At 43.6% G+C, this 25,082-nt stretch overlaps 1 protein-coding gene across 1 annotated transcript; it reads left to right on the top strand.

Moving 5' to 3' along the window:
• The first annotated feature begins 1,823 nt into the window (after positions 1-1,823).
• si:ch211-106e7.2 (uncharacterized) lies at positions 1,824-23,653 on the top strand. The gene is made up of 4 exons (XM_061721422.1): positions 1,824-2,021; positions 16,854-20,610; positions 22,887-22,955; positions 23,079-23,653. Exons 2-4 carry the CDS (start codon positions 16,887-16,889, stop codon positions 23,192-23,194), a joined length of 3,909 nt encoding a protein of 1,302 aa, XP_061577406.1. The 5' UTR covers positions 1,824-2,021; positions 16,854-16,886; the 3' UTR covers positions 23,195-23,653.
• The last annotated feature ends 1,429 nt before the right edge of the window (positions 23,654-25,082 follow it).

The raw sequence follows: 25,082 nt of genomic DNA, 5'->3' as shown, positions 1-25,082 counted from the left end.
ATGAATTGTCTTTATTTCGGTCATTGTACAAGTTATTTTACAGAACAAAATGAAAAAAGTAAAATAAAGCCGTAGCTTATGCTGCGTTCCATTTACCTCAGAAGTCGGAAATCGGAACTGGGAATGGCGTCACAGCCGAGTTACCAGCGTTCCAGTTACAAAGTCGGAAAACAAGATGGCCATGTCCACAAAAGCTGTTATAGCGCTTGCCTTGTCCGAATACAAGCAACTTCTGGACAAATATGCGGTCCTTCTGCAACTTTCAAACACGGTGGATGAAGAGGAAACAGAAAGGAGCACAGCTCTCTTCTACTTAAGGCTGAAATATGCTTCTGCGTCACACCAACGCAGAGCACACGCCGCAGCCGTGACGCCGTGCTGAACCCTTCGGACTTCTCCGTCTCTTCATTTGGTCGCGGTGCAGTACCCCCCGCGGCCACTAGTTAGCGATCTTTTTCTGAATGGTTTATCCGACTTTTTCCGGTCACAGTAAATCAAAGAGATAAGGACAACTATTGTGCAAAAAACAAAAAAAAAAAAAATCACATATAAAACGAAGAAAAGAGCCCTGGAAGTTCACTACTGATTCAAACCGGAAACCGGAAATGCTTCGCTTTCAAACGAACCAATCACAGCCCTCTCGGTCTGCGTGTGGACGGCGTCTCCTCGACGCGTAGTTACAATTTTCAGGAGGTGCACGTCAGTGACGGCGCAGGTGATGGCGTGTCCTCTGCGTCGATCCAAACCACACGCCGTAGGCACAGCGTCATTTTGACGCAGAAGCATAATTCAGCCTGTACTGTTTACAGCCGGGGCAGCCATCTTGGAATGTTAACTCGGGGGTGGTGAAGATTTTCCGATTTCCGAGTAGGAAATCCCACTTCGAGGGACGTTCCAGTTGAAAATTCCGACTCGGAACTCGGAAATTCCCACCTCCGAGGATAAATGGAACGCGACATTATAGTGCCTACCCTTTTTCTCTTGTGATCCACTTAAATCTGAAACATTAGCATTAATCCGTGAAAACAAACAATGCATAAAGAAGACAAAAAATAAATAAGACAAAATATAAAATTGATGTTTCACATTCTAGAACTTTTTTGATCATGTACTTTATAGTTATAGTGTTTTATATTTATTTACAACATTTTCTTTAAACATTTTCTTAAACTTGTAGATAGAACTGCACATTTTTAGGTCGTTGTCACAACTATTCCATATTTATCTTACATATAAATAATTGATGTACATCTCTTTTTAATATTTGTTCTTGCTGTCGTCATCTCAAACATGAGTTTCCCCCTCAGGTCATAGTGGGTTTTTTCATGGAGTCCTGAATGCAGTTTGGAAGCAGTTTCTGCTGTACTATCATGGCATTTTTACATTTAGTATTATTAGTATTATATTTTATAAAGAGATTATTTGGTGGTTCATAATAGTCAGATCTATTAATTATCCTTAAAGCTCTTTTCTGTAATAAGAAAATAGGGTTTGCATTTGTTTGATAGGCGTTACCCCATACCTCCACACAATAAGTCATGTATTGAATTATAAGTTATACATCAAAAACTGTACTCTTTGACAAAAGATATAAGATATCTACATTACATTACTTGCAAAGGTTAATTTTGCTCCTCCAAATCCTAAACCTTCGACATGCTAGGGAGCGTTTAATTGCCTCAGCGTGTTCACAGGTCTTTCAAATCAGCAGTTGGTGGCGGTAATGCACCAATTATGCAAAAACACCCCTGACTGTGTGCAGCTGGGGACTATCCCGTCCCGTGACGGTGGGTGAACCCTCCCACTAGTCTCCCACAGAGCCGAGGCTCCGGACGCACATAGAGCTGGCTGCTGCTGCAGGGCGGATGGGAGGGCGCATCCTGCTTTTAACAAAAAATACAACCTGCTTTCAACTAATGAAAAGCGCCTGGACTCACGCGGGTTATCATATGGATTACTGCACACAAGCCCAGTGTACATCAATGTGATCGCTGAGTCAACGTGGATTTCGTGTGGAGAAAGTAAGTTGACCACAACTGCTGATATGAAGGGTTCAGCGTTAAACGTGAATTATATTCCGCGTTAAATCGGCGCAGATCCTACGGCGTAGGCTCTGCGTTGGTGTAACTAACGCAGACCATAAATCAGCCTTTACTCGCTCACCGCATGGTGTTGTTGTCTGCAGCGGTTACATTACGTTACGGACGCGTTTGAAGTTATCCGCGGAGCGTGTCTTCTTTTTTCTTTTCTACCCGGAGCGGATGTTGTGTGTGTGCATGTGCGTGTGCGCGCGCGCGCGCGTGTGTGTGTGTGTGTGTGTGTGTGTGTGTATATATATATATATATATATATATATATATACACACACATCTGTCTGGAGCCATTTTCGCTTCTGCAAAAGCAATTCAACTTTTGTTAAAGAAAGAAAACCCGTCTTTGACGTCTCTCACACAGTCGCACTTGGTACTGTAGTGGTAGATGGACTAATGCCGCGTTCTATTTGTCCTCGGAAGTGGGGATTTCCCAGTCGGAATTTTCAACTGGAACGCCTCTCGAAGTGGGATTTGCCACTGGGAAAGTGGGAGAGTCTTCACCACCCCCGAGTTCACATTCCAAGATGGCTGCCCCGGTTGTAAACAGTAGAAGAGAGCTCTGTAAAAATTCGTAGCACTTCATTCTAGTTTTGGTCACACTAAATCAGTCGTACACAAGTATTGTTCGGCATATATATATGCTGCTATAGTGTAATTTAAATTTTTCATGTGGTATATGCGAACTACAAACTTGTTTACCTACTTTGTAACTGGAACGCTGATAACTCGGCTGTGACGTCATTCCCAGTTCCGAGTTCCGACTTCCGAGGTAAATGGAACGCAGCATTATAATCATTTGATTGAATGTTATTAGACGTAGAATGTTTTCAAGTCCAAACACTGAAGCCGGGAGAGAAACACCTGGGTAGTTCTCAAGTATAATGCTGATACATGTGTGTGTAACCTGTATGTAACCCGAGTTTGCAATTCACTAAACTTTGAATAACCCTAAACTTTGATGGACCTTAAAGCTGTGTTTCTCAATCCTGGTCCTCGTGGGCCCCTGTCCTGCATGACTTAGATGTTACCCTGCTTCAACACACCTAGATACAAGTACCTGTGTCATCAACAGAGCTGTGCAGACCTTGGTGACAAGCTAATGAGGACCTTTAATTAGAATCAGGTGTGTTAGTGCAGGGAAACATCTAAAACATGCAGGACAGGGAGTGTTTACAGTGAGTGCTTCCTCATACAATCCAAAACCATACACTCAACAACACAGCAGTGTTGCCAACTCCTCAGTAAGGAAAGTAGCTATTGGCTGTCCCAAAAGTCGCTAAATGACGTCATTGCCTAATTTGCATTATTGGCAATTTGCATATAACTGTAATGGACGCTGTAGGAGAGAGGAATAACGTCGTGGGAGAGACAAAAGTGAATAAAAAACACCCCTAAATATGTTTAGAACTACAAATGTACAAAAATAATTTCAACATTAACAACATTTAATGATTTTAATGCTTTGTCTAGATCCACATTACACACATCAGTTTTGTCCTGTATTGTTAAATGTTATAACAGCAAATTTAATCAAAAGATTGTTATGTAGGGTGAAATTGCTAACTCTACAACCAACCCTCCTCCTTTATCCGGGCTTGGAACCGGCTAAGTGACCCAAAAGGTTTTTTTTTTTAAGTTTTTTTTTTTTCCGTAGTTTTTTTTTTTTTTGTTTGTTTGTTTAGTTTTCGTTTATAACTTAATACTCCACTTATCTGTAGGAGCCTACAACAAGTCACAGTAAATGCAGTGATTTATTTGTGTGACAGCAAAGAAACGTAACATTTACATCCCGCTCTGTAAGCCAGCGGCGGCTTTGCGCAAGCGCATTTCATTTGCAGTCTGGACGCGGAGTGGTGAGGGTCTCCTCTCTGCTCTGCAGCTGGGGCTGCTGTGCGAGGCTACTGTGAGACTGACCGCCTGTAAGTGCTTTGGGACGGGGGAGGGGCTCACGTTGAGGACAGTAACTGCAGAACAATACGTGCTTCACGCCAGAGTCTCCAAAACACCAGATAAGTCTCCAATAACACCAGAAAAAGTCACTAGATTTGTCGCTAGTCGCTTTTTTGAAAAAAATATATACTTTTCATACCCCTATAGGGGTCTGAAAAGTCGTTAAATCTAGCGACAAAGTCGCTAAGTTGGCAACACTGCAACACAGGATAAGATAAAGTAACGACAGTGCTTTGGCTAAAAGAACAAAAAGGACAGCCCCAAGATAAGAAGCAAGATAAGTAAAAAACAAAAAAACCTCAGTACATAAAAACATTAAAATATTCAAGACAAAAGATAAAAAATAAGGAAAGAGTTGGATCACAAAACAGACTTTTGCGTTGGTCGATTAAAATGAACAAGAAGCTGCCATCAGAGTCGTTCTTTCACTGATGTCCACATCCTCCTCAGACGTCTGACTCCAACCCCCCGACCAATCGGTGGCGTGTAGTGTGATGATCTCACTTCTGCTTTTCCTGTTCAGAGAGGTCTTCACTCCAAATATGGGGCTGTTCATGTTTTGCTTAAGGTGCCCTTTAGTATTTTGAGGGTGCTGCACTTTTCATCCGCTGAACCTCCTTGCACCCCGATACTTGAACTCTGCACACACTTATTCATGCCGCGCACACGCTCTGCCTGGCAGAAGTCTGCAATCTGCACTATGCTTTGCAATAATTGTTTAAGCTTTGCAATAAGTGTTTCTGATTATAGTCCCATTATATTCCCACATTAACCAGAGGTCAAACATGATTTCCAAATATGTCTCTGCAAGTCTAGATTCTAGCTAAAGCAGATTGTCATAGCATTAATGTATGCAAGTTATTATGGCCTAATATAGCGGGTTATATGTTTCCAGGGGCGTCGCCAGGTGTAATCCCTTATGGGTTCTGAGCCCAAAGGGGCCCTTGCGTAGCGGAGGCCTAAACTGCAAAAATTTTTGGGATCTTACGGGTCGGATTGGTTAACTTTGCATGACTTTAAGTCGTTTAGAAACAGATTGACAGCCACAAGCAGCTTCAATGATTATAACAAAAAAGACCATTCCAGATCAGCAGATGAATGCATAGCACAGGATAATAATAACTGCAGGGTGGTGAATAGTGCAACAGGGCAAAGCTCTGTGTATTCCCCTATTCAATTTTAGACAATATAAGGAGTAAAAACTTAATGAGAAACGAGAAAGCCACAGAAAGTGTCATGACAACAATTATAATTATTATCCTCCTCATTTTATTGCTGCATTCAGCAAAATACCAACAAAGATAACGGACACCTCATCATACCCAGCAAACAACACAAATGCTCACATTTACTGAGCTAAGCAAGCCTAGGTGCCTCAGAAAGCCACAAACCAGTACACACACACACACACACACACACACACACACACACGCCACGCAGCCTGACAGCCGTCAATCTGAGCGCGTCGCTGTCCTTGGTGCTGTGACGGTGACTCACAGGGTCTGAACCAAACCATCTTTAATACAACTTAAAACATAAAATGTAAACTACAATTACACAATCTATTCAGATAGAATATAGACACAATTGTCTATAAGGCCATTAATGAGATCTATAAATAGAAAATAGACACGGCGGTCTAAACACAACAAAACGCATAGCCTATTAAAAATGTATCAACTGCACACAATATGCATTCAAATAGAAATAGACTCGGCGGTCTATTACAGTTGACAACAACACAAGGTACATTAAGGTGGTCAAGGCAATAACAACATTCTGATCATTATTTATGTGCTCACCGATTGCTGTCCCTGCGCTTGTTGCCGCTGCACCAATTCACAGACTCCGAACTCCAGAACATCATCCTCGGTTCGAACAATATATTCCAAGTAACGTGGAAAACAATGTAACGGCCGCTCCAGCTAACACTAGCCTCCTCATCAGCCACCGGCGCCGCTGCAAAATATGAGGTGAGCGGCGGACTGTCCGCCGCTCACCTCACACCCCCGCCGCGGACAGGAAGCAACTAGCCTCTCCTTTCTCTCTTTTACCTTTCTTTTTAACGATCCAGACTGGTGCTTTTTCTTCTCCATTTTTCCTCTTTCAAAGTTCCCTCCAAAACGCCGCAGTCTCACATACAAGACGAGTTAGTTCAAATGTAAAAAAAAAAACGAAACAAGTTAAGTTCCAGCCAATCAGGTTGGCTCACAGCCCTGATGCGTTCAGGACAGTTGTAAAGTAAGAATGAACCTACACTAGCCGCACAATGCACATGTTATCGTTATTATAACCTACAAATTTTACGATTATATATGAATGTATCACACAAAACGGGGCCCTCTCATTGGGCCCCCCTTAGGGCAGAGGGGGGGCCCTCTACTTTGAAATGTTGTTGACATTGGGTTTTTATAACCCGGAAACCCGCGCCAGCGTCGCTAGTGTATGTTTCACAACCCCTAGAGGGAAAGCGCCAAACCGAGTGGAGGCAAGTCGGGCTGAGTAGGTACTAGTGGAAAAGCGCCATAAGCGGGCTGAGTCGGGCTGTATATGACGTCATCACACTACAGGCCACCAATTGGTCAGAGGGCGGGGCTGTCAGACGTCTGAGTCAGGAGGCGGAAATCAGCGAAAGAGCGACTCGCAGCTTGAAGCCTTCTCTCCCTCCGTTGTTTTAATTTTATGTTGAATACAAGCCACAGAGCAAGCAGCAAATATATCAACTCATCCATCTTCTCTGTCTTTGGCATCTTACTTTTTCGTTTGTGTCGCACAATCAAGTACGTCACAGCAGCTCTGCTCCAATCACGCCTACTTCTGATCCGGGTATGGAAAAGAAACGAGGGCAAGTTGAGTCGAGACGAAGCAAGGGGAGTCGAGTTTGACTGAGTAGGTACTTGTGCAAAAGCGCCAATACTTGACTACCGTTAACTACACATTTAGGAAGAAATTAAACTTGTTTGCATTCAGAAAATGATCATCATTCATCCTGATGAGGTCCACTAATAGAGACATTTGATGTGGCGGTATCCTTTTTTTTTTTTTTTTTTTTTTTCAAACTTTCTGAGAGTCCATTTATTTTATTTTTTACTAGTACCTTACCAGACTCACGGGTACTATGTTTTCCATATGTTTGATCAGGCCTTGTGATAGACATGTTGAATCAGAACCCTTCCCAACCCCCAGACCTTAAGCAGAATTGGATAAAGCCGGTCCAACGTGTTTTCCATGTAAACCTCAATGCGGAATTACTATTTCCATGTAAACTCGAAGGAAAATAGTTTAATTCAGAATTATTTAATTCGGAATAATTAATTCAGAATTAAAAAACATCATGTAACCGTGGCCAATGTCCAGATCTTTCATCAGATTTTTGAGGATCCTTTGGAAAATGGAAGTGTTATATGCATACATATGCAAAATGATCTGCATTTCATAATGTTTGTAACTATCATTGTACTCAGCATTACAAGTGGAAAAATACTATGATTCAAATACATTATGAAACAGATACTACGATTATTGTCAGAAGGGACTTTTGAACTGTTGAATTAGAGGAATGTGATTGATGGTTGACAATGTGATTGAATCAGACGATGGTCAACAATGTGATTGAATCAGACGTGACCCCCAGCAATGTGACTGATAACTTCAGTAATTAGGTGGAAGCTGATGCTTGACAAGCTGCCTGTCCTCATCCGTTCCCGGGTGAGTCTCAACAGAGATGCCCAGACTTCCCTCACCCCACACACTTCCTCCAGCTCTTCCGAGGGGAGTCCGAGACGTTCCCAGGCCAGTCTCTCCAGCGTGTCCTAGGTCTTCCCCGGGCTCTCCTCCCGGTGGGACATGCCTGGAACATCTCCCTACGGAGGCGTCCAGGAGGATCCGGTACAGATGCCCAAGCCACCTCAGCTTTGTAGGAGAAGCGGCTCGACCCCGAGCTCCTCCAGAGTGACCGAACTCCTCACCCTATCTCTAAGGGAGAGTCCAGTCACCCTGCGGAGGAAACTCATCTCGGCCGCTTGTATCCGCGATCTTATCCTTTCGGTCACTACTCAAAGTTCATGACCATAGGTAAAGGGTGGGAGCGTAGATTGGCCGGTAAATTGAGAGCTTCGCCTTTCGATATCTGTATGTCTGAAGAAATTCAAAATTTATTGACTGCACTTAATCCATTTCACCAAAATATTTTGTCTGTGCAAATTAACAGAAAATTCTAAATGAAAAACTAAAAAACTAAATGAATGCAGAAAGACAACATTTCAGTACTAGTATTATCAACTTCTTCTATGTAAACATGGACACATGTAAGTGCATAAGCAGAATCAAATAGTTTTTTGAAAACTGACAAATTTCACTCCATATGAAACATTTCAGTCAGTGCATTATAATATGAACAACTGGGTGGTCTATGAAAACTTGGGCACACTCTGTGACGTCATGATGGTGACAGTACAGTACCCTCATACTGGTACTGTTGAGGAGAAATTAATGATGGCCAGTTAAAAGGGTAATTGCCTTTTTTCTCAACCGTAAGGCTCTATCCGTAAGGCATTATTCAGTGTCTTTGTAAACCCCTATAGTTATAAAATAAGAAACCCTGGAGTCAGAAAAAAACACCGGGAAGAGTGGAATTTCAGCAAATGCAAAATTAACCCTAGCCCCTCCAGAGCAAGACTGAACTTGCACCTAATAAATCGTTATACCTACAATATTTGCGACTTGAACTTGTTTTTTTGAATGGTGTTACCAATCATGAGGAAATTTTGCAAAGCCACATTGTATCATCAGATTAGACTGCCACGGATGATTGAACATAGCTGTATATTTAGCTTCATATCTACACTTGCACCTGCAATATTTTACTGTATGAGGCCACACACTGGAGAGGAAGTACTATGGCCCTTTCGCACTAGTCCCGCCTCAGCTCGGTTCTACCCGCCACGGCCCCGTCTTGCGCTTTTGCACTAGGGGCTGAGACGGGTAGAGCCGCTCTAAGCCGATACTTTTTCTGTAACCATTCTGGCGAGGTTCTATCCGGGCTGAGCCGCGACTATTTCTGACGTCACCACCCTCCGCGCCACTGATTGGTCGGGGGGCGGGGCCGTCATCATCCTCCACGCCTCTGATTGGTCGGGGGCGGGGCCGTCAGACGTTTGAATCAGGAGGTGGGAGTCAGCGCGAGAGCGACTCGCGGCGATTTTATTATAAAGCGCAAAACGTCTGTTTGGTGATCCAACTCTGAGGTGCAGATGTTCATAAACCTGGTGGCTGAGGAGAGAATTGAAAAAGGGATGTAGATGGGCTGTTTTACTCTCAGCCGCTCGCGGCTCCAGCTGATTTCTGATCAGCGCCGACATAAACAAAGCGGTTGCGCAATCAGGTACGTCACAGCAGCTTCACCCCCCAACCTGCCCACTTCTCCTGGCTGTGGAAAAACAAACAGGGACAAAACGGGTAGAGGCGTGACGAGCCGAGTCGGGCCGAGTAAGGACTTGTGCAAAAGGGCCACTAGAGCAGCAGATGACCAAAAACACCTAAAGGGTGATAATGTCTGTGAGCAGGTGATGCAATGCTTTTGCAAGTTTTACTAAGGAGGCATCCCAAGGTGTGTGTGTGTGTGTGTGTGTGTGTGTGTGTGTGTGTGTGTGTGTGTGTGTGTGTGTGTGTGTGTGTGTGTGTGTGTGTGTGTGTGTGTGTGTGTGTGTGTGTGTGTGTGTGTGTGTGTGTGTGTGTGTGTGTGTGTGTGTGTGTGTGTGTGTCAACCAGTGAAAATTAAGATTCGATTGGAATTCAGTTGAATGTATTTTTGGTTGGAATAAAAAAGACTTGCTTTAAATACAAATTAGGTTTAAATTGCCATGGGAAGACTTGATTTTAGACACAAATAGATTTGCTTCAAGGATAGAGAGAAGTAAGAGAAAAGACACATGGTTAGCCATGCCACTAAGCTGAGCACACTCATCATCTATGCATAAAAGATGATGTACACTTGGAAGGAATCAGTTGCTCTGCACTCCATGTTGAAGCTCAATTTTTGGACTCCTGTAATTGACTTTGACTCTTTTAAAGAAAATTGCTACTCACTTTTATTTATTGCTTGTAAACACAGGTGTCCATTCTTTTATCTCAAACTTTCCCTCTTATCTTTCTTTTTGTAATAACGTTGTAATAATAATAATACATTTTATTTATAGGGCGCCTTTCATGGCACTCGAGGTCGCCGTATAAAATCGTTAAAATAATTAAGACGGGCTCATAAAATAAAAACTGACTGCACAGAAGCCGTAGCAGAGCAGCCACAAACAGGAGGAACATCAGGTCTCAAAAGCCAGTCTGAAGATGTGGGTTTTGAGGAGGGACTTGAAACGGGGGAAGGAGTCAGTGTTCCTGAGGGCAGGGGGGAGGGAGTTCCAGAGATGGGGGGGCAGAGTGGCTGAAAGCTCTGGACCCCATGGTAGACAGACGGTGAGGGTGGTGGAGAGTAGTCCAGAGTCAGCTGCCATTAGGTCGTTGGTGATCTTAAGAAGGGCGGTTTCCGTGCTGTGGCGGGGGCGAAAACCGGACTGAAATTGTTCGTAGAGGTTATTGTTGGAGAGATGAGTATGAACCTGTGAAGCCACCGTCTTTTCCAGGATTTTTGAGAGGAATGGAAGGTTGGAGATGGGACGAAGGTTGTTGAGGTTGTTGGGGTCGGAGCCAGGTTTTTTGAGTATCGGAGTGACTGCAGCTGATTTCAGAGGTGGTGGGACAGTACCAGAGGTCAGAGAGGAATGGATAATGGCAGTGATCAGGGGCAGGAGAGAGGGGAGGGACGCTTTAACCAGGGAGGAAGGCAGGGGGTCAAGTTGGTAGGTGGATAATTTGGATTTCTGGATGATTTCTGATAGAGCAGCAGCCGAGGGGAGTTGGAAGCATGAGAATGGTGCAGAAAGAGGGGGATGGAGAGCGAGAAGGGATGGGAAAATGGACGTGTGAGGGGTCAGTTGCTGGTGGATGGTAGCTATTTTTGAGTTAAAAAATGACATGAGAATGTTGCAGTGGTCAGTGGAGTAGATGTGTGGGGGAAGGGAATCTGGGGGGCGCAGTGAGTTGTTGACCACAGAAAACAGGGCCCTAGTGTTCCCAGCACCAGAGGAGATTAGTTAGTTAGTTATTGGGATTTGGTTGAGGAGGGGGCGGCCTTGTAGAGAAGGATATGGGCGTGATGCATCTGTTTGTGAACTGAGAGTCCGGATTTCCTGAAGAGCCGCTCCAGCTGGCATCCTTTGGCTTTCAGCTGATGAAGATGAGAGGAGAACCAAGGGGCAGAGTGGGGGAATGAGACAGTCCGGGTTTTACGGGGAGCAAGTGAATTCAGCAGAGTTTGGAGAATATTGTTGTAGAAGGAGACCAGCTGATCCGGGGTGCATGGATAGGTGAAGGGGGGGGAGTTGTCAATAATTGGTATTTAATCAGAGCTTCTCATTACTTTTTGTCCATCAGGATCTCACACCCCTTGGGTTCAACTTCACACCACTTGTTTGTTTGTTTGTTTGTTTGCTTGGTTACTTATCAGGCTATGCCCATCCCACATTACTTTCCGTTCACTCACAGGTGAACTCGGAGTGCATGGACACTACAGATTGATAAGATATTGGTAACATTCTAACACATCAGATTGATTAATATGTATACATTCGGCAAAGCCCCCCTTCCTTTTATGAACTGCTTTTCCCTGTTATTCCCGGCCTTTTCACGCTGCATTTTCAAGCTTTGATCGTTTGTGAGCTTATTTGTACTACACTTCATATATTCATATAATACACTTGAGTAGACTTGTAGTTCTCGAGACCACTTTTTTATGGTCTCAGAATCTTGTGATCACAAGTTCTTTCTCTTGTTTATGTACAGTTTTATAAACTATTTGTAATTGGCATTTGAATTAATGCATGTTTTGGTGCATCTGCATGTGTGTCTGTATTTAATTACAGTATTGTGTTTTTAATGGCCTTGTTTTGAATAAAGATAATAGCGGGCCGATCTGATGACGTTTACAACAACAAAACACCCGCCTGCGTGTGTGTTCCCAAACCTAGTCATAAAAACCAGGAGGTGATCCTGCCCTGAGAACAACCATCAGTGTAGAATCTAATAGAAAAACCCTTCAAACATTTAATAATTTCATAAAATCCTAACAATAGATTCCCTGATGGATAGGAGGATATTCTGGTCGAAGATATGCCGCATGGTGGCATTGGCACTGAAAAATACAAAAAAGTCGGGAGCGCTGAAATACCGTGGCTGCCCAGACGGAGGTCAGGCACTAATGACTGTTTGTTTAATTAATGAATTTAATTTAGAATTGGTCTGTTCTAAATTAATCTTCCTGTGTTTACTATCATAGTGAGGTCGATGTTAATCTTGTTATTAGGGAACTTAATTGCATATTTTTTACAGACTGTAATACTTGTAGTAAGATACATCTCAAAAATGAGACCCAGTGTTTCGATTTGAATACCTTTTTTAGCATAAATAAATATTTAATTATTATCCAGTAGTGCTGGAACAGTACCATACACAAAAAACAGTCCGGTACAGCATTGGAGAAACCAGTGGGGGCTTCGTGCATAAGCTATTCGGCTCCAACTGGGCTTGACGTGGCTGCTACGTGCGTGTACTGTAAATTTTTGGTATAAAATGAAATAACCTTTAGTGTATATATTCAAAGAAGATATTGTCCTTGTGGCAGGCGACACAGTCATGGGTCAACGGGGTGCAGAGGATGGTGCTGAAAACGCACCCCTGAAGGGTGCCAGTGTTGATGTGACTGGCTGAAATCCTATTGCCATTCCTGACAGACCAAAGTCTAGGAGCCAGGTCACAGTGCCAAGAGCAGGCCAAGTGTGAGTAGTTTGTGGGGGATGACTAAATGCTCAACTGTAATCCACAAAGAGTATCCGGATGTAGGAGTCTTTGTCTTCCAAGTGATGGGGTCTGAAGTGGACTTTTTCAGCCGATCTGCAAACTGCAGGGGGTCAAGTATGTCTGGTAGGCTGCTCTGAATGTGGGCCATCATCACTCTCTTGACGCACCCCACTGTGATTGGAGTGAGCGTTACTGGCCTGTAGTTATCCAAGACAGTTGACTGGGTGTTTTTCTTGGGGAGTGTTCCTTTTTTAATATCTAGTTGCTGTTGATTGTCTTTGGTCCAATAATTAGAAATAAAGTGACGTAAAACCACGTTTTTACAATGGAAGTGGACGGGAGAGATGACAGTTTTGTCCGACCTAGCAATGGGGGCAGGGCTTCACAAAAGGTCAATTGTTGTGGGTTTTAAAGCAGGTGAGAACAATGCTCTGGCTGAGGGGGGGAAATGCTGAATATTCAGGTGAGAACATCAGCCAGCTCATTAGCACGTGCTATGAGGGCCCGTCCTGGAATGTTGCCCAGTCCTCCTGCCTTTCAGGGTAAATCCATCTCAGATCTGTGTACCTGGCCTGTTGAAACTGTCAGGGGAGGGGAGATGTGTTGAGTGGTCTGCTGAGTCTGGGTGTGCAAGTCTCCTCTGTGCTGTGGCTGGAGGTCTCAAATGGCGCTTTCGCACTAGTACCGCCTTAGCCCGGCTCGGCGCGGCTCATCCCGGCTCCACCCATTTTGTCCCCGTTTGTTTTTCCACAGCCAGGTGAGAAGTGGGGGGGGTTGGGGTGAAGCGGCTGTGACGTACTCGATTGCGCAACACCTTTGTTCGTGTCGGCGCTGATGAGAAATCAGCTGGAGCCGCGAGCGGCTGAGAGTAAAACAGCCCGTCTAGATCATTTTTTTAATTCTCTCCTCAGCCACCAGGTTTATGAACATCTGCACCTCAGAGTTGGATCACCAAACAGACGTTTGCACTTTATAATAAAATCGCCGCGAGCCGCCAGTCGCCCTCGTGCTGACTCCCGCTTCCTGATTCAAACGTCGGCCCCCCGACCAATCAGAGGCGTGGAGGGTGGTGACGGCCCCGCCCCCCGACCAATCGGCTGCCTGTAATGTGATGACGTCAGAAATAGTCCCGGCTCAGCCCGGTTAGAACCTCGCCAGAATGGTTACAGAAAAAGTATCTGCTTGGAGCGGCTCTACCCGCCTCAGCCCCTAGTGCAAAAGCGGAAGACGGGGCCGTGGCGGGTAGAGGCGAGCTGAGGCGGTACTAGTGCGAAAGGGCCAAAAATGGGGTTAAAAGGTGTTGAGCTCATCCAGCAAGCTATCTGTGGAGCTGATAATGCTGGGGGTGGTCCTGTAGGCAGTTTGTTTTTTGATTAGATCCTGCTATTACTGTCGGTTAATGAATGTGTGTTTAACGGGCGTTGGGTTATATAAACGTAAGGCATTTTACCTGCCACCCCGTGCTGGAAGGCGAGTTGAGATTCAAGATTGTCTTTATTGTCATTGTAAGAAGTGCAACGAAAAGTAAGGTGCAGGCCTTCAGTACAACAAAAAACAGTACAATATTAACAATAAATATATAAAACAATATACAGACTTACAGAATGTTTGAGGCATTTATGGTTCTGACAGCGATTGGGGAAAAAACTGTTTCAGTCTGTTAGTGAATGTTGAGGGGAGATAAGGGGACTCCATGTACTATAACGTAAGATGTATGGGCGTGTAGAATGACATTGTCCCCACATCAGCAAGATAGTCAGTGCTAGAGAGAAAAAACCCCAGTGATCTGAAGAAAGAGGCTGGGACAAAAACGTGTTTCTTGCAAGGTAGATACCAGCCGTGAACTACAACCGTTCCGCCCCCAGCAAAGTTTATTTGAAGACATAAAAAGTGGGTGCGGGATTACAGAAGAAACGGGTGTAGATTACAGATTGTACAATCAGGAAGTAGGTGTGGTGTGGGTGTGGTGTGGTCCACATCATCACACGTAGTTGATTAGATGAGGAGACCTTGACAGAGCGCCGGCAGCCACAATCTCCTTGACGAATAAATAAGACAGTCCGCTCCAACTAGCCCTTCAATCTCAGGATATCAGGAGACCTGGTGCGATGTGTACTGGGTCATCTGATAACAAAGATGACAGGGCTTGGAGTAGGCTGAGGCGAGGTTCACATGAGATAAAAGCAAAGGTAAATGGAGTAAAGGTTACAAGAGGAATAAAATGAGGCCTTTACATGAGTATATATTTTCCCTCTAACTCTGCGTTCACACTGAAAGCGTCACGGGCGTCATAGGCAGCCGGCTGCCAGGAAAACGCGCGAGAGGCAGCGGAGGCAGCGGAGGCAGCGGAGGCAGCGGAGGCAGCGGAGGCAGCGGAGGCAGCGGAGGCGTCGGTAGCAGCGCGTCAATTTGAAGTTGAAAAATCTGAACTTTATGCAAATGAGCAGCGGCGACGCCGAGACAGCGTCCAATCACAGACCAGGATTCCCGAAGCGAGAAGCCTCAATGCAGATTGTACTTTCATGTACACACAAACGTACTTCATTCACATGCGTACAGGAGCAGAGCTGTGCACAAACTTATTTTATCAGGAATTAAAATATTTCATCCTGCAAACTGACATTTTTGCTGATTTGACTGCCGTTTTTACCTGAACTGCTCACGTGAAACACTTTCTGATGGTTGAGGAGCTGGATGGTCCCAACGATTTTATTTGCTACATTGATCCAACGCAAAATAATTAAAAACCGTGCTTATTAATCACAAAACACAAGTTAAACATCATGACCAAATCTGCTCCGACCCGGTATGTGTAGTGATCAGCGCGACTGCAGCGAAGCCTGAATTATGGTTCCGCGTTAAATCGACGGCGTAGCGGCTACGCCGTACGGTGTGCGTCGCCGCGAACCCTACGCCGTAGGGTCTGCGTTGGTGTGACACGGAAGCCAGGAGCAAGGGCTCGCTGGCGGTTGATGTTGATCCGCGGACCAAACTTAAGGAGCATCAAACTCACTCTTATCTACGCGGAAATAACGCTTAAATATAAAGAAGGCGTCCCAAAGTTTGATCTGTGATGAAATAGGAAACTGAAGATGTGCACGCTACATGAGTAGACTATATACACTGTTCCCTCCAATTCTGCAGCGTAGCTTGAAAGCCCCGCCCACTGCAGCCGTCGACAGTACATGCTGCTTTCAGTGTGAACGCACCAAGCAGCAAGATGCTGGCGTCAGGCGATTTTTGGCGCTTTCAGTGTGAACGCAAGGTAATAGTCAGACAGGTGTAATTTTCAAAACGAGGACAGATAACATCAGGAAGATCAGTTTTGGCTGGGTTTTGTTTCTTGCAAAGCCCAAGTTCATTTTTGCACCCAGTTATTCAAACAATGAACCAACGTTTTGGGGTTCCGGACATACGGCGGTTTATGGTGTCCTCTGCTCTGAGGTTGAATAGCTCACAGATTTTCTTGTTTCCCCAATTACTCATCTTGACCCTACCTGCGACATCCGGGACAGGATAAATGGGTCTGTAGGGTGAGTTGAGGAAAAACTCAGAGGATACTTGGAAGAAGATAGGTGTGTTTCTTTGTGATACAGCTTGTAAAATGAAACGCAGAAGAATCTTCAATTGCAAATTAGATTGTATTTATGTCTGAATGGAGATTGCAATCACAATTTTTTTTTTTTTTTTTTTTTTGCACAGCCCTATTGACAAGTCATACAAATTCTGATTAGCTTACCTTTCTTTGGGTCATTGATAACTTTAGTTTCCTCATCTCAGAATTGACGATCTCAATTTTCTTGTTTCCTAAAATGTTTCCATGTCAGAAGACATTGGTCATGACAAAAAGAAAAAATAGTTTGTGACTTACTGATGGGAAATCTTTTTCTTAATCTCTTTCAGGGGAACCGCCCATAAGACATCCAGGGGGAAAAAATGCATTCGCTTCCACTGATGAATGCAGCTCATCAGCATCTTCGGCCACCCCTACAAGCCTCACAAGCTGTTCCTCATCGTGCCACAGATGAAAAGGGAAATCACCATGCTTGGACTGGAAATAACCCTTTTTACAGGACATTGAACTCAGGAGTCCTACCATCACAGAGTGCTGATTTTTCCGTGGATAATGCTGCTTACTCTAACAGACGGATGGCAAATGGACAGACCTCTGCCAATCCTCATCAAGCAATTAATTCTCAACAAACAAAAGGGAATCAAAACGATAATTATTTGCTAAAAATGTTACTTGGTGAAGTACAACAACAACAACAGCGTTTTCAGAGTACACAGAACCAGGGCCTGCCCAACACATGTGCCACTTCTGCCATGCAGGACCTGTCATTGTTTTGGAAGCCAACAGTTAAAGTAAATGAGAGACAATCACTTCAGGATGACACAAATGTGTCTCATTTGCAAAATATTAAGGCTTATAAGGCCTTGTGTCAGAATTCAGCGACAGTTCATTATGTACCTGTTGTTAACACTAGCACATCAGTGTCCACAGCTGCACACACCAGCCAGACAGTTCAGGTAGTTCAGAATCAGATTCCCAGGCAAAATGGCGCACAATATGGGCTTCCAACTTTCTACCCACGACACACAGCTCGGCAGTACGCGCCATATAGGAAGTGCACAAATGCTGGCAACTCCAGTAACACGAATACAATGAACCAATGTGAAAAAGGCCCTTTTCTGCCAAATGCAAATATGGGTTCTCTAAATTCTTCTGTTGTCGCACCACAGCGAGTGCAACGACACAAACGAGTAGTTAAGACATCAACTGCTGGCTCTGGTAGTCATTGTCCACCTTATAATGGGCACCACTTGGTGATCTCGAAGAACTATAACACAACGGCTCACCAGCCCTCACCACTTTTGGTGAAGTCTGTACAAAAAACTGTTCCGTTAAGAGAACAGCATTCTGTTAATGTGCCACTGCAGCAAAACTATATTTCTTACAATAATGTGACACCTGAAAGGAGTCCAGTTGGATCAGTAAGCAATTCCTTCCAACCAACGCAAGTATGTGATGTTTCATCATCGAGAAACAAGACCCAATCCTTTTCAGCAAACAATTTGGAGACCTCTAAAAAACCTGAGTTGCTTTTATCGGGTCAACAAAATGACAGCTCAGCTCACTTGATGCCTGGATACAAAAACACAAAGGCTGTTGCTGTTGTGCAACCACTGTCACAGGAGAGCTGCCATACTCCCTCAAACACTGCAAACTGTAAATCTCCAATTAAGATGTACAAAGACTGTATTTCTCCTGATGTTGCAAAAAACACAGAGGCTGCTTGCTTAAGAGAGGATCCCCGTCTTCACCCAGAAAATCCACAGCTACTTGCATCCAAAGTGTTGTCTAAGGATGGTACAGCTTCACATTCAGAACCTCAAAACTCATATCAGAATTCCGACCCTCGTATTATTGCAACAGATGCCCCAAACCCCACAGGATTTCCTGGTCAAAGCTGTCCTGCTGAGCAAATGACAGTGACAACACCAACACGTGCTCTTGAGCTGTCTTCTCTTCCAACAACCCCTTGGACGACCACAGCTCTGACCAACTTGATACTGGAAGCTGAAAAAGTTCAAAGGGTGCCAGAAGACGCTCCTAAGCAAAAAACTACTGTTAAAATAATATCCATGTTTTGGGATAGAAACCCGTATGCATGGCTTCATAGCTACAAAGAAGGCTGGCATAAAGATTTAGTCATGAAGGCTAAAGATTTCCTCGACACACACCTCACCCAAGACACTGTTATACTGTCACAAGTTAAGCAGGGATTTGAGGAGCAGCTCAAACACTACCATGTCCTTGAAGATGATGCTTATTCAGAACAGCCCTTCAAATCATCCTGGCTGAATGTCAATGATCAGCTAGATGACATAGATAAAGAATGTGGCTTTCCTTTGGTTTTGAAGCAACATGCATATGTGCTTGACAGTGACAAGCAGAGAGATGGGGTGAAACTGGCCAGCAGCAGTCCTGTTCAAGTTGCAAATGATGTGGAGAACAAAATCTTGTCACAAAGGGATGCTGAATCAGTTGCTGTGATTGAAGGAAATCAAGGCACTACTGTTAAGACCCCCTCAACTTCACCTGGCAATTCCGGTGAATTTAAAACAGACAATTCCACTGACTCGTGTTACTCATTTAAAATTGAGGTTTTAACTCCAGAAGAAGCCAAGGTTGTCTATGAGGAAGTACATGCAAGTTCACATCAAAGCACTGACTGTCAGGAAAAGACGCCTGTGCAAAGTGAGACACCCAAAGATATGGATATCACAGTGGAAGAATTAAAAACCAGGAAGGGAGCAGTCAATCCAATTGACCAAGTCTGCTGCCTTGCAAAGTTTATGGAAATGAATTCAGGACTTCACACACCCTCTTCTAAATGCCTCTGTAGAGAGGAACAAAGTGGCACTGAATTTACTGACAAGACCTCTAGTTCTGACACCAAGAGTCCACTGGGAAGCAAGGAGGATGGGGATTGCCAAATTCTAACATTAGGTGTCTCAGAGCTTTGTAAAGAACTCTTTGAAATTATTGACTTAACTGACAGTGATGATGATCTTTGCGCGATTCTTAATGAAGAGCTGAAGGTTATTTCCCAGATGAGCGGCGACCGGCAGCCAGTTATTGAGAACATTAATGTGAACGAGGATGCTGACAGGGTGCTTGTCATTCCTGATGAGATGCCTGGGACTGAGGATGAGAGTGTAGAATTTTTGAATTCAACAAATACCATGCAGTCGACTGTTTCAGTTAGTATTGCCGAGCAAACAAAAGTTGACGATTTCTATGAGACTGAAACTAAAGTTGACTTGCAGGTGTCAGAGCAGAAGGACAGTGGACCAGCTTTGCTAGAATCTGCAGATGCGGGAGATTTGCCTGTAGCAACCAAAGAACAAGCTAAAGTTATTGACGAGACTGCCCCCACCACCCCTGTTGCAGATAAAATTCATCAGAAGAAAAGGCGTCCAAGCGAGCTTCATACTTTTTTCTCATCCACGAAGGAATCAAAAAAATGCAAACTTCCTTTTGATTTGGGTTCAAAGCATGCCCCTGAAGCTCAGCCTTCGGTCTCTGCAGTAAAAACATTTGAGCTGGTGTTGTTTGGCTCAGCGCAAGGAAAAAAAAGTACTTTGGAAGATAACGGAAAGTGCCATTTTTCACCTCCGGTAAAAATCAGGCCTCCAAAAGTTCTGTCTGTTAATCTCAACCCTTCGAAGAACTCCACTGAAGCACCTGATGGTGGGAAGTCCACGGTCAAACAGAGACTTTATGAAAAATGGAGGAAAAGTATTCCAATTATGAGTGTGCACAGGAAAAAACTGAAAAGATCTCTTTCCGCCTCTCTCTTGGAGATGAGCCCTAAAACGGAAAAGCGACCAATTTTGTCTGAAACCAGAGTCTCCGATTGCAACAGCAAACATAAGCGTAGTCTTAAGAGGGGGAGTTCACTGTCCAAGAGATTTGATGAGGTGAAGAGGAGGAGGTACAGCGTCGCTCTTGAGAAGCCTGCTCATGAGAAAAGTAAACATCGCAGAGATGATGCCGCAACATTCCAGGAAAACATCATTTTAAAATTCAGTGTGTTACCAAACACCTTCAGCTTCAAAGATGGGAGGAAAGAAGCCACCGATTCAATTTCAGGTAAAATATTTGTGCTGTGTGACGTCATGATCTTTTATATGGCTGCCAAAATCAGACAATGCATAGGAGCATTTTGACCAGTGAACTATATAAAATAGAACTGGGATTTAATTTAGAAATTCTTCTAAAAGCAGAGGGCAATTGGACAGCCTTAAATGCAGACTAAACTTGGACTTCTTTTAAATTTTAACTTTATCGAATTAATTCAATGAAATGACCATGTTGCTTTTGGCATTTTGAAGAGAGGCATAACTATCCCAGAATGTTGCCATTTGAGTTGGTTAAGAATTCCTGTTACAAGTTTCACCTGTCGCACTATAAGAATACACATTTTTATCATCTGCCCTTTTATATAATTGTAGTTTTTGGATATGGGCATTTCCAGTTTCACCTCGAAAATCGATAAGAAAGAGAAGCGTTGAAGATGAACGGGACATTGTATGTATGGGATCATAAACTTTTGGGAAGAAAAGACTTGATTTGGCAGGTTTTGTTGCAGCTGCGGAACAGAGGTATGATCAGTGGTGTAAAGTAACGAACTACAAGTACTTCGTTATTTTACTTAAGTAAGATTTTTGAGAATTTGTACTTTTATTGATACTTTCATTTTTCTGTACTTTTACTTTTACTTCGTTACATTTTCAAGGAAATAATCGTACTTTTAATCCGCTACATTTAAAATTGGACACGTCGTTACTCGCTACAAATTAAAGAACAGCACAGCGGGGGCTGATTTATGGTTCCGCGTTACACCGGCGCAGAGCTACAGCGTGGGGTACGCGGCGACGCACACTCTACGCCGTAGCCTACGGCGTAAGGTGTGCGTCAATTTAACGCGGAACCATGAGGCGGACGGGAAGGAAGGGGGGCGCGTGAATATACCGAGAAGGAGCCGCAGCTCCCGGGAGAGTTGCGCCGCAGAGGCGGGCCGGAAGGCCGGAGGAACCGCCGTCGCGTCGAGTACCGAGGAGGACTGAAGCCTGAATTATGGTTCCGCGTTAAATCGACGCAGAGCCTCGCCGTAGGGTACGTTGGTGTAACGCGGAACCATAAATCAGCCTTGAGCGGCAGCCGACGCGCCTCCATGAGCACCATTCTTTGATTCCACCACTTCTAAGGTGGTTTTGGCATTTAAAAGTTCAAAAGTCTCATCCTTTATCAGCTGGGGTTGCTTAATGTTGTCACTGCATACTACAGGCTGGGGATGGACCTGTCAGTGGGGCCAATGGGGTACAGCAGCAGTGATGAGCAAAGGGAGAAATTAAAAAGGGGTAATGGAAACAAACGCTAAAGGAGTCAGAATAATATCACCATTATTTAGAGTTGTAAGCAAATTCTTGGATTCTTCATTTCTTTGCAATCCTTTTGAAAATAATTTTGTACTTTGAATTTTGTACTTTGTACTTTGTACTTTGTACTTTTTACTTTTGTACTTAAGTACATTTTAACCCATGTACTTTTTGTACTTTATTATATTTAAGTTGAGGTACTTTTATACTTTTACTTAAGTAATTTTCTTAATGGGTACTTTTTACTTTTACTTAAGTAATTTTCAAGCAGAAAATTTGTACTTTTACTTAAGTACAATATTTTTGTACTTTTTCCACCTCTGGGTATGATGACCTCGAAGATTGCAATCTGCATACTTGCATATGGAAACCATTGTGGTTACTTGAATTTTTTTAGATTGTACATCAGGAATGTCAATCCATGATTGACATTCCAGATTTTGGCTCTTCTCAATGTTCTGAAGGTCGCGTTGATCGGTAAACTGTCCTCCAATTTTTGAGGTGAGCTCGGAAATGCCCAGGTCTGCAAACCCATCTGTGCCGCTCCATCAAGCGATGTCTCACGGTTGTTGGGTTCCCTGTATTGTTATGCAACAGCTGAATGTAGTAATATTAACAGAGTTCACATACCTCAGTAATATACATACTGCGGCCATGGATGTTTCTACCAAACATGCCAGAGACCAGGAGTCGTTTAGTGGGAGCATGGAGCGGAGTGCTCACACTAGCCACCATGCATTATTCCTCTGAACTCACTCTAAAGAATCAAACCATGTTGAGTTGGGGAGATGCAGAAATAAGAACGTATTTTTTGAGCAAAAAATGAAATCATGTGCGACATTATGGTCCAATTTTAGAATGACTGAAGAAACGATTGAATGAACATGGCTGGAACAACATCATTTTAAGGAAAGGGTGAGCGATGTGATTTTCTGTATTTATAAGGTTGTTTTTTTCTTTTTTTTGTGGAAATCTTCCTTTTTAAAGATAAGCCAGAAGGAAAACGTGTGGAAGGAAAAAAACAGCACGTGGACAAAGTTGGGCCAGAGTCTAAAGGTAACAAATGCAGCTGAAAAGTGAATTTATTGTGCGTTTGTGGTCATGTGGTGCATGTGTTCTTTTTTTGGTCTGAAATGAAACTAGCAGAATCTCATTAACTATAAATATGATTCATAATAGGACTTTGGATTCCACCTGAAAAGCAGTACAAGCCCCTACGGATTCAAAAGACATTCTCTCTGTTCCACGAGTACCAGAAGAAATATAAGGAGAAGACTCAATCATCAAACGAATAACCCAAGGGATGGCTTTTAAATGGTCTTCATCTCTAGCACTAGTATGTGCTCATCTGAGATTAATAAAGCCGTATCTGCATACTGTATCGGCAGGATGTCAATTTAAGCTTTGGTGTTTTTGTATATGGTTGTTTATATTACTGTAACTATTTTACCTACTTTATAGCCAGTTCCTGAGTTCTCACAAACTTTCTAGTGCATTATATACGTTGCTGAAGGAGATGTTTAAATACAATGTTATGTCACTTTTTTCTTTTTATATTTTTTATACGAAGAACTTTTTTTAAACGTTTTTTTTTTTTAATTCTTTCATAGTTTAAACTTGCATCCTTGTGTAATAAGAGATACAGTCCTCAGTTTACAAGTTATACTTTTTTTGCATTGGGAAACTGCTGGAAAACATTCTTTTCTACCAGACCTCAAATTTGTGAGACTACAGAAAAATGTACTGACCTCTAAATAAATTAAACTATTTTTAAATGTTGAATTTGTGTGTTATATTAATGCTAAAGTACAAGAACACGCATTCCTGGTAAAATTAAAATGTTAATTCCACATAGATCACTCACTTTTGGTGCCAGGTGGTAAAATCATAGTGAAACATAACAGATCTATTGAACTCTGACACAAGTTAAAAGAATTTTGGTTATGCGAAAGCAGTGATTACTTGTCCACTCAGAGCCATCTGGGAGCTTTGCGAGGCCCTGTGTGAAATGGCTGGGAGGGGGCTGCAAAATTTTTGGGTTTTTCGGGTTGGATCTGGTGTCTATATGCACAATTTTAACTCTCCAATTAGCAAAATACTGGATACCTTCCCCTGCCTCATCATCAACTGGGCTTGCCTCGACGCGGGGCCCCGTGGCTGCTTGAGACCCTTCAGAAACAAATGGTTTATGGCAGACTCTGGCCTTGGAGACGAAAACACCCCAACAAGACAATTCTCTCATCGATTGGCCTCCGATGCGTGAAACCACGCCCACAACAACAACTCCGCGGGCCGGAGCTTCCGCCATTCTTTTCGTAGCGGTGTATCGTGATGCCGTCTGTTCAAGCTAGACATGTGAATTGCTCTGTTGTTGGCTGTAAAAACCAACACAAATGTCTGTATTCTGTCTTTGTGCCCTCCCCTGCTACGCGTCATTCAGGCAGCCAATCAGCACAGTGCCTCATTCATAGCCACTCAGAATCCCGCATAGATAATGAGGTTAGAGACTGGGATTCTAAAGACATGGCTCAGGCCCCGTTTACACGTAGCAAAAACGGTGGCGTTTTCATGCGTTTTGGCCGTTCGTTTTACACGAAAACGCAGCTCAAAGCCCCCGAAAACGATCATTTCTGAAAACTCCGGCCAAAGTGGAGATTTTCAAAAACTCCCTTTTCACGTTTGCGTCTAAACGGAGGAAAACAGAGGAAGACTGGGCAGTTTCTCTGGTGAAAACTGGACTCATGCCACAACACTTCAATATTATGGACACTGCTAAGCTTTCATGTACCCCTTTTCCACCAAACCGGTTCCAGGGCTGGTTCTGGGTCAGTGCTGGTGCTGGTTCACAGGTAGATCGTTCTACTCGTGAACCAGCTGAGATCCGGTTTGGTTTTCCATAGCTCGGGTGCTAAGGGGAGCCACGTCATTACGTCGCTGTAAACGGCAGTTATGTAGCTGCGTTTGCATTAGTGCAAAAATCTAAATAACAACTATGAACAACCTCACGATTGTGCAATTGCTGTTTGGACTTTACGCTGCTTCATTGGGGTCAGAAAACAGCAGATCCAATGTCTTTGTCGTCATCGACAGGTTTTCAGCACACAACGCTAATTTGAAAAAGTCACAGTCTTGCTATTGCTGTTGGTCTTAACAACTCCGCTCCCCTCTGCATACGTAAGGAGT

Source organism: Cololabis saira, chromosome 5 (assembly GCF_033807715.1).
Source record: "Cololabis saira isolate AMF1-May2022 chromosome 5, fColSai1.1, whole genome shotgun sequence".
Classification (NCBI taxonomy): Eukaryota; Metazoa; Chordata; class Actinopteri; order Beloniformes; family Belonidae; genus Cololabis; species Cololabis saira.
Note: the sequence above shows the minus strand (reverse complement) of the source record. Positions and strands in the feature narration are given on the sequence as shown.

What these genes read in the sequence shown, in the direction of transcription:
- si:ch211-106e7.2 (XM_061721422.1), top strand. Translation starts at nt 16,887, where the DNA reads ATGCATTCGCTTCCACTGATGAATGCAGCTCATCAGCATCTTCGGCCA. An exon ending in AGCCACCGATTCAATTTCAG is followed by an intron (nt 20,611 to 22,886) that starts GTAAAATATTTG and finishes TCCTTTTTAAAG; the next exon opens with ATAAGCCAGAAGGAAAACGT. An exon ending in AGTTGGGCCAGAGTCTAAAG is followed by an intron (nt 22,956 to 23,078) that starts GTAACAAATGCA and finishes GATTCATAATAG; the next exon opens with GACTTTGGATTCCACCTGAA.